The sequence below is a fragment of the Phodopus roborovskii genome, unplaced genomic scaffold (genome assembly GCF_943737965.1).
Source record: "Phodopus roborovskii unplaced genomic scaffold, PHOROB, whole genome shotgun sequence".
Lineage (NCBI taxonomy): Eukaryota > Metazoa > Chordata > Mammalia > Rodentia > Cricetidae > Phodopus > Phodopus roborovskii.
The window spans coordinates 22,094,062-22,103,168 of NW_026126459.1; the positions used below are offsets into that span (position 1 = coordinate 22,094,062).

The following is a 9,107-nucleotide window of genomic DNA, read 5'->3' on the forward strand; positions in this document are numbered from 1 at the left end:
CAGGTCTTAATGATGCCACACAATGCCTGATGGTACCCTCCAAGGAAGATGAAAGGCCAAATGATAGCCTCCCTATCTAAAGGAGTATAAATATGGGCCCAAGAGACCCTGGGGGTTGAGAAGAGGAGAACAATACAGTGCATTTAATCCTAGTCTGTTTAAGAACAGAATATGATGACGACTTTCCCCACAAAAGGCTGCTCATCACAGATTTCACCTGACCCAACTCCCCCAAAGCTGTTTCCAGGAAGATACTTTGAGCTTCCAGGGGCCATGATTAACCCTGGGCAGAAATCAGAGCAAAGGGCTGAAAAGGAGCACCCATCACGCAGTGTTCTTCCCTAGTCCCAGGGTGAGGCTCTCCTTCATTTACACACATTTACCCACTCTGTGACCTTGCATTCATCACACAGCACGTAGCAGCACCAGTGGAAACGGCAGTGGCAGCGCTCCACGCGTGTTTGCCGGAGCACATTGTGCCCACGGCCACAGCACAGGCTGCCACAGCCATCCAACAGGCGGCTGGTCTTGTTGCAAGCCCGGCCTCTTGTGCCTGGTGAGCCCACGGTAGGGTCTCGCTCACAGAAGTCAGGAGACTTCTCGAAATAGACCAACTCTCCTGAGAGGCGACGGGGACGTAGGCGGGGCTGGAAGGCTCCAGAATTGCGGTTGTGGGTATCAATGAAGATGGCTCTGCCCAACCGCTCCCTCAATGCTGCCCCGATGGCCCGGAACTCTGGGGCTGCTCTCCAACAAGTCTTGAATTGGCAGCTGCCTGATGTGCCATGGCACTTGCATTTCCGCTTCAGGTTTTCGGTTACCACCTAGAACATCAGAGCAGCATGAATAAAGAGAAGGGATTGGGGGTGGGGGATGAATAGCACAGGGACACAGGAGAAGGAAGGGAACTGAACTCAAGAAGGGACAAGCAGACTGTAAGGAAAGTTAGCCACCAGCCCAAAGGCCTCCTTTGTGAAGGTGGAGCTGCTGACAATCCCTAGATTTGTAAATCCCAGTCCAGTGCTTCTTCCAGAGTAAACACCGATAAAATGTTGGAATAGTTTCTATGCAATGAGCTGAGTACTAGGCACATATAGAATATACTACATATGGAGCTGGAGATGTGTCTCCAAAGTTAAGAGCACTGGCTGCTCTTCCAGAGGACTAGGTTTAAACTCCCAGCAGCCTCATGGAGACTCAACTGTCTGTAACTCCAGTTCCAAGGAATCCAATAACCTCTCTTGGTACAGAAGTATTACACAGACATATACATGCAGGCAGAACAATCCTACACATTAAATGTTTTAAATGATAAAATAAGATACTATATGCTAGCTCAGCCTTAAGTACCATCAGGCAACTTCCTAGAGATTCTGAACATGTATTGGGTGACTTACTAGTGACAAGCTTGTAACAAGTGGTAATCACTCATCATACCTCATCCTATTACTCTGTGGGACCTCTCAGGAGGGTGGAGAAGAGAGACTGAGAAAAGTTGGGCTTGGTGGCCACACCTACAATCACAGCACTCAGACTAAGGCAGATAATGAATTTGAGGCTAGCCTGTACCACATAGCCAGACCCTGTCTCAAAACAAAACAGTGAGAGACACCTAGGACAGGATGAAGACACATACCTGGCGCCCCACCCTGTTGTTATGGATTCTCATTCTTGCCTGGATGTCCCTGGGAGCTTCTCTGGAATCCAAGAAATCCCGAGAGAACTTCTCTCCAAAGTCCATGTCGTGGTTACAGCCACCCCATTCCCATGTGTCTTGGGGGCCAGGGCTAGAGCCTGAGCCAGGAACAGGGCTGGGCTGTGAGTGAGGAAAACTCTTGCCCCGAGACAGTGCCTGAAGCTGCAGCAACTTGGCCCGGAGCCGGTCCTGTTCACCACTACCCTTCCAGCCACAGCCACAGCTCACCAGCTTGCCCAAGCTACAGGCTGTAGCAACAGCGTGCATGACCCCAGCAGCCAGCATGGAGAATGAGAAAGCACTCTCTCGGAAACCTGGGGAGGAAATGGGTGTGAGGTAAGGTTGACAGGCAGCTAAGGGGGGAAGCAGGTGGGGGAAAAACAGCCACCCTCCAATACCAATATCTACCTATAGATATACATAGATATATCTATATAGACATAGGTATAGATATTTGAGATAAGGTCTTGCCATGTAGCCCAAGGTGGCCTTGAACTCTTGACAAACATCCTGCCTCAGCCTCCCAAGTGTTAGGATTACAGATGTGAGCCACCACCTTGCCCAGCCAATGTCAGAAATTTCTAACTAAATCCTGACTCCATCATTTACCAACTGAGCATTTGGGACAATATCCTGAGACAAGAAATAGTGCTAGGTCTCAGTTCTCTCAACTATAAAAAGAGACCCATGGGTCAAGGTGTTGCTCAAGCCCAATCTCCTCTGTAAGCTGTCATTTTTGGGGTTGGATGTAAGAGAGAGCCTAGAGCAGTGGTTCTCAACCATCCCAATGCTGAGATCATTTACCACAGTTCCCCCCAACCATAAAATTATTTCATTGCTATCTTATATCTGCTACTGTTATGAATCATAATATAAATATCTGATATGTGACCCCTGTGAAAGAGACGTTCATTCCCCTGTAATAGTTACGACCCACAGGTTGAGAAACATTGGCCTGGAGAGCCCTCTAGGTTTCCAATGAGTCACAGGGAGTCCTGAGGACTTCTGAAGGTGTGTTCCAGGAGTTCAATATCTAAAAGCCTGAGAAATTCCCCAACCCTGCAAGGAGCTTAGCAAGAGGTAGGGAGTGGAGGGGGGGATCTTTGGTTTTAGGATTCTCCCACACACACTTTATTCAATGAGTCTTTTAAGCAAGTTACCATGTACAACCACAGTAACAATCCTAACACTCTAGAACTGCCTATCCCCTTCCCAGGTTCTAGTTTTATATTTGCCCTTCAAGATTGCCCTTTATGTTTGTTCTAACCTGCTATTACCTTATAAAACACTGGGAGGAGGAGAAAGGCCAGAGCGATTTTCCCCAAGGCCCTTTTAAGAGGTTAGCCTCCTTGTTATGTTTTGGGGGTCACCGGAGGAGGAGACTCCAATAGGACAAATCTTTCCCAGTCTTAGAGGGACATCCTCACCATTTGGGTGCCAAACCCTTCCACTACACCAGGCCCTGCAGAGGAGGGGGTCCCTCTCACTGCTTTAAGCAAGAGCTCTTTGGAGCCCTGAGAAGATGAAAGACTTTTTGGAGGCCAGGCGTCTCTTACCAGGGAATCTAGGGCTCCAGGGCCAGCCTCAAGATCCCCCAACCATCCAAGGGTGAGGCTGTTTGTACACGTCTTGGGAATTCCCCTGCAGATGGCAGCAGCTGCCTATTAACCCTGTAGTCCCCAAAGCACTACCCTACCCTGGACTGAGCCCCCTGGATCTTTACTCCTGGGGGAGGAAACTCCAGTTGAGCACGGGGAGAGACAGCAGAGCCTCCCAGACCTTTCCATCTAGACCAGGCCAGCAGTGACCTGTTCTCTGCCCCTCCAGCCATTCCTCACCTGTTCAGGTGAGGGACACCTGGGGCCCCCACAGCACAGAGGAGGGGGCTGCTCCCCAGCTTCAAAGCCACCAGGGTCTTTGTTCCCAGCTTTGGCTCCTGGGAACCCCAGCAATTAGGGGAGCAGGTTTAACCCTTAAACGGTTGGGGGCGTCACCCCACCCCCGCTGAGACTCTGGGGACACCAGCCTGGGCTTGTCTGGGTGGAGAGGGAGGGGAGAGAAAATAGGGGGTAGAGGGGGTGTTTGAAGCTTCTTGGGTTGGGGGCATCTCTTGTTCACAGGTGCATCCCAGATCGAGTTGGGTGGAGGCAGAAAAGGGAGGCCCTAGGGTAGGGGAGAAGGGACCCAGCTGCCTAGCCAGCGATGCAGGTGGAAGGCAGGCAGGCAGAGGCCCAGACGGGTGACCAGACCCAGCTGAGCGCCGCTCCTGGGGAAATTCCCGGCGAGGCCCCTCCCGCAGCCGCGAACCGGTCCCTTCCCGCCTCCGCGCGCGCCTCGGCCTGCCCCCAACCCCTGGGCAGCAGCACAGCAAGCCACCCGGTCATGCTCACCGCGCTTGAGGATGGCGCTGTGGTGCGGCAGCCTGCCCCCGCCCTCCAGGGCCGAGCAGTTCCAACGCTGGTCTCGCAGCTGGTGCTGACACTCGTGAACCGCGATGTGCAGCCCTTGGAGCGCGGACGCCGTCACGTCGGGGCTGCGTAGGCACAGGCCCAGCTGCCGCTTACTCAGGCCCGACAGGGTCAAGCACACGGTGTTGGCCGTCAGCGGAGGCTCCCCGGGAAGTTTCAGGCCCAGGATCTCATTGCTTAGAGCCCTGAGAACAAGGCAAGAGGCGTCTTGGGGGTCTGTGGTCTAGTCGCACGCCCTCCTGCTACCCTCTAGCCCAGGTTGGTGCCTTTTCCCCCAACTGGAAAAAATGCTCACCGAGTGAATAAAGCCAAGAACAGGAGACCCGCGAGGCCCAAGGGCGGAGGCCGAGACCCGGGCTCCTCCAGCATGTCGAAGCCCGGAGGCTCCGGTGGGCGAATCAGTCAGCGCCTGCAGGACAAGGGATTTGTGATGAAGAATAGAATGGCTCCCTGGAACCGAGGGATGTGCTATTCCGGTTCCCTAAGCCACCACTGTGGCCCCACTGACTTTTCTCACCCCTCCCCAGTGTCTGGGTTCTGGAACCCTTCAAAGAAAAGGATCCAAGCAGCTCAGGGCCCTCCGGAGCAGCCCTGGAGTCCAACCCAGACAGACACAGCTGGGACACTCACATGCGGACTTGAGACAGTTCCTCTCAGACCCTCGATCCCTCCTCACCAACTGTTCCCTCCTCGAGGGCCCCACGACTATTTTACCCGCCCTTACAGGGTGAGAGGGAGGGACCAGAAGGGGGTTCCCCACCACCTGGAGGGGTGTCGCCTCCTCACGCTGCCAACACCAAGCAAGCTAGGTTAGAAGGGTCTGAGACCAGGCGCTCTGACCCACACTGTGACCTCCACGCCCAACAGGGGAAAAGGTTCAGGTGCAGCAAAGGCGACTAGGGAAGCGAGGTACTCTCCCCAGGTACCCCGCAAACGCGGGGGGGGGCTCTAGTTAAGTCCACTTCTCTATCCACTCCCCTTACCCAACTACACATTCCCACTGCTGAGCACCACCCGTCTGGTCCCCACGGGTCCCACCCCAATCCTCACCCCTTTGCTGGTGCCCCTAGCCCTCTAAGTCCGAAGGCACCCCTTTATTCTGTCGGTACCTTTAGCGTTACCTCTTGCTTTCTTGGCGTGCCTGTGCTCTTGAGGATGGACGCCTGTCTGTCTGTCTATCTGCCCGCGTGCCTGTCTAGTCTCTTCCCACCCTGCTCTCTCCCGCCCCATTACCTCCAGCGGTTCAGGTGCAGAATCCACAACACTCCCGGGTGGGTCACTTGGGCTCGGCTCGCGCTGGCTTAAACTGTGGGGAGACTGGGTCGGGTTCGGCCCCCTCGGCAGAGCAGCATTCTTCCAGCACTGGGCCACTCCTCTTTGCCGCTTCTCCAGCGTCGCCGCGGCCGCCGGGAGGAAGGGAGGGTAGAAGGGAGGGAGTGATCGAGACAGCCAGCGAGCGAACCCGCGACAAAGCACCGGGGGCTTTGGCTCGGCTCGACCTAACTCACGGGTGGTTCTGCTGGAACTGACGGAGCTGCGGCCCCTCCCAGAGCCCGGGGCATCCCCACCCCACCCGCACCCCACCCCCTGCCTTGACCAGGGGAACGTAGTCGCTTCCCCCCCTCCAAAACGTGTATACACACACACACACACACACACACACACACACACACACACACACACACACCCTTTTCTCTGAAGCCCGAGATCACGATTAGCCCCACTTCAGGGGAAAGTGGCCGGAGCTCCTCTCACCTGCTCTGGGGTCGCCAACACTGTCTGGAGAGTGCAGTGACCCTGACTAAGGTGCCAGGACCTGGCCCCGGTGGCAATATCTTTCATCGTTTTTCTTTGCCTCAGTTTGCCCACCGAGAGTAGGTGACTAGAAAGCCCCTTTAACACTCTGAGGACAGAGCCGGACGACCTTCGGGTTTCTGACAGTCTCTCGTAGAGCCCACGAGCCTGTGCGCATCAGGGCACTGTGAGCCCGCAAGCGAGCAACCACTGTACCGCTTGGCTCCCGCCCACCTTAGAGCCACAGGCCTGCCCCTTGGGAGGGGTCAGCTTTGGCCTCAGACTTTGGCCTCCTTCAAAAGCTTGGGTAGCCCCGAAGATATCCAGTCTCCCTCTAAGCTTCCCTTCTCTTCTTGACATTCTCTCCAGGGGTCGCCTAACCGGAATTCCTGAATTAACGCTTGAGATGACCCAAATGCTCTCACATTTGCTTCATAAGGGTTGAGGGAGGTCTTGGGATCCCAAATGGAGCCCAACACCCGGGCAGCCAGAGAAGAACCTAGCCTGGACGTGCGCGGGCGGAGGCAGAAACGCCTTACCTCTGGCGGCAGCGAAGGGGTTAGGTGCCACCGCACTCCCGCCTGACTCACCCTCCTAGCTCTAACCACTGCGGACTATTTTTGCCAGAGAGGGGCCTCAGGCTTCCCAACCACCCCAAGCCCCTGCCAGACCGCAGCCCCAAGCACAGCATGGCTGGCCCTGTGCACCCAAAGCACATCGACTCCCCAGGAAACAGGAGCACAGGGCTGGTACCCACAGCCACAACCACCTCTTCATTGGTGGTGGCAAGCAGCAATGCTGGGCAGCCAGCCCCAGTCTGCATTCTTTTGAATCTTGCCTTGTGCTGGAGAGACACCACTGGCTAGGTGTCCAAACAGTACAGGGGAGGTTAGGTCTGCAGGGCTACTCACTGAGTGCTGGGGAGCAAAGGGTGCTAAGAGCCAGTATGCTATACAGCTTGGACCACCACAGTAGGGTACTCTTTCCGATTCCACCACCTCTGGAGTAGGGAAAAGTGACCCAAGACCTCCTTCTTATTTAGGGAAAGAAAGCCAAACCAAGTATGATTTTTGAGGTGGCTTCTGTCCTCACTCCAGAATCCAGGATCCTCACCAGTGTCCCATCCTTCTTCTACCTGTCAGCCCGAGACTCACCCAGGCCCCTGGAAGGGTATTTCCCAGGCCCTTTTCTCCAGCAGCATCTCGTGGACATTTGTGTTTCTCCACAGGCTGTGGGCCCATTCATACTTTGGATTTTATTTTGCCTTGTTCTTATTCATCCCCTTTCTGATGATATATGTCTGGTTCCAGCATTTAGTTAGATGTAACAAAGGAGAAATGGCAAACTGGGGAGTGGTGGCCACTCCTTTAATCCCAGCACGTGGGAGGCAGAGGCAGGTGGAGCTCTGTGAGTTCGAGGCCAGCTTGGGCTACAGAGTGAGGTCCAGGACAGCCAGGACTATGTAGAAATACTCCATCTTAAAAAAGAAAAAAAAAAAAAAGAAAAAAGAAAGAAAGAAAGAAAGAAAGAAAAGGAAAAAGAATGAAATTTTTAAAAATTAATAATAATGAAGGGGCCGAGGAAGATTAGCAGCCAGGCCCTCAAATCAGTGACCTGGGGGCTCCCCATATAGGACTGTCCCAAGCCTAAGAGCTCATCCTGTGGTGCTCTCTTCTTTCTCTTTGATAGTGGCTACAGGCAGGCAGTGGGTGGCCTGAGCTGGCCCACGGTGCCCTCCTGCCGACCGTCTGGCCTGAGCACTGACCCACAGGCAGCTAGAGGGCGGTGGGACAGGCGGGGCCTGGAGAGGGCTGTGGGTGCACACCCATTGCCTAATACCCCAAGCACGCAGCCAGCTCCAAGAAAGGGGAGGGGCAGGAACCAGAGAGACATTGACAAGGGTTGAGACCAAGACAAGAGGGGGAAGGAAAGGGGACTGCCATCACTGCAGGGAGGAAATGGGAGCGACCTGGTCCACCTTCCTTTTGATGAGAAAAGTAGAGGTCTGCTCTTCCCCTCATGAGGATGAAGAGTGTAGCAAAACCCTGTGGGAAGAACATCGAAGCCCTGAAGGGTGGAGGAGTGTCAAGTAGAAGAGTGGGGGCCTCTGGAGATGGGGGAATCAAGCAACTGAGGCGGTGGCTAAAGCCGGGCTACACTCGGGAATCTCCTCCTCCTCCCCCTCCCCTGATGTTTGCCTTGGCTGGGGTCTTGGGTGACTCATCTGTTGCTAAGCCGCTGATAGGGGCGGCCAGCTCAGGGAACCCAAATTATAGGCCCGGGAGGGATGGATGTGCCTGTGGCGGTGAGCTCAATCGTGTCGCCTCCCTCCACCTCACCATTGCAGTACCGAAGACCACCACCCAGAGGCGCCAGAGATGTTGCAGACAAATCTACTAGACTCCAAGGAAACCCCCACATTCAACAGTTAGCCCCAAAGAACCTTGTGGAGCACCCTAGGGAATTTTACTCCCTTGTCTATTTGAGGCCCATGGATGTGGATGGGCTGCCCATCCCCAGCCCAAAGGGCATTGCCTGCTGCCTGCTGCCTGCCTGCACTTCAAAGTCGTGCCCAAGAACTCTGAGCCCTGGTCCAGAGCGCTCCTTCTAGATCCCATGGCCTAGGTAAAGCTCCCTCCCCCAACCCCATCTCTCTCCTATACCTATTCCAATGGGATTTCTACTTCAATCCTTTGAAGTATAACATAGCCAAAAGTGTCAGAGAGCTCCAGGTCACATGCACCTGTAATAGGAAGCTGAGGCAGGGAGATCAAGGATTCGAGGCCATGGGGCTCAGAGATCAGCAGTGAGGAGCACTTGCTGCCCTTGCAGAAGCCCCAGGTTCAAATCCCAGCACCCACATAGTGGCTCACAAACATTCATAAACCTAGTTCCAAGTGATCCAACAGGCATGAGTGTGGTGGTTGGTGCATGTGAGTGCATGCAGCCAAAACATTCATACCATACAGAAAAATAAGTAGATCTAGGAAAATAAATTTTAACACGAGAGAGAATTCGAGGCCAGAGCTAGGAGTGGCACCCCATGGGCCTTGCCTTTAATTTGAACACAGGATAGGCAGAGGCAAATGGATCTCAGTGAGTTGGAGGCTATGAGGCAAGCCTGGTATACATGGTGAATTCCAGGCTGG

General features: G+C 54.4%; 1 protein-coding gene across 2 annotated transcripts; it reads right to left on the bottom strand.

The window, feature by feature from the left end:
* Positions 1–284: 284 nt before the first annotated feature.
* Positions 285–5,692, bottom strand: Wnt10b (Wnt family member 10B). Of its 2 annotated transcripts, none has more exons than XM_051189819.1 (5): positions 5,398–5,692; positions 4,460–4,573; positions 4,087–4,349; positions 1,637–2,010; positions 285–824 (listed from the first exon to the last, which is right to left on the bottom strand). In XM_051189819.1, the coding sequence occupies exons 2-5, from the start codon at positions 4,531–4,533 to the stop codon at positions 366–368; spliced, it is 1,170 nt and encodes a 389-aa protein (XP_051045776.1). In that variant the 5' UTR covers positions 4,534–4,573; positions 5,398–5,692; the 3' UTR covers positions 285–365. The 2 variants fall into 2 exon arrangements, with proteins under 2 accessions (XP_051045776.1, XP_051045777.1); XM_051189820.1 differs by lacking the exon at positions 5,398–5,692 and adding an exon at positions 4,795–4,939.
* Between the last annotated feature and the right edge of the window lie 3,415 nt (positions 5,693–9,107).

What these genes read in the sequence shown, in the direction of transcription:
- Wnt10b (XM_051189819.1), bottom strand. Translation starts at nt 4,533, where the DNA reads ATGCTGGAGGAGCCCGGGTCTCGGCCTCCGCCCTTGGGCCTCGCGGGT. An exon ending in TTCTTGGCTTTATTCACTCG is followed by an intron (nt 4,350 to 4,459) that starts GTGAGCATTTTT and finishes CCTTGTTCTCAG; the next exon opens with GGCTCTAAGCAATGAGATCC. An exon ending in ACAACAGGGTGGGGCGCCAG is followed by an intron (nt 825 to 1,636) that starts GTATGTGTCTTC and finishes CTGATGTTCTAG; the next exon opens with GTGGTAACCGAAAACCTGAA.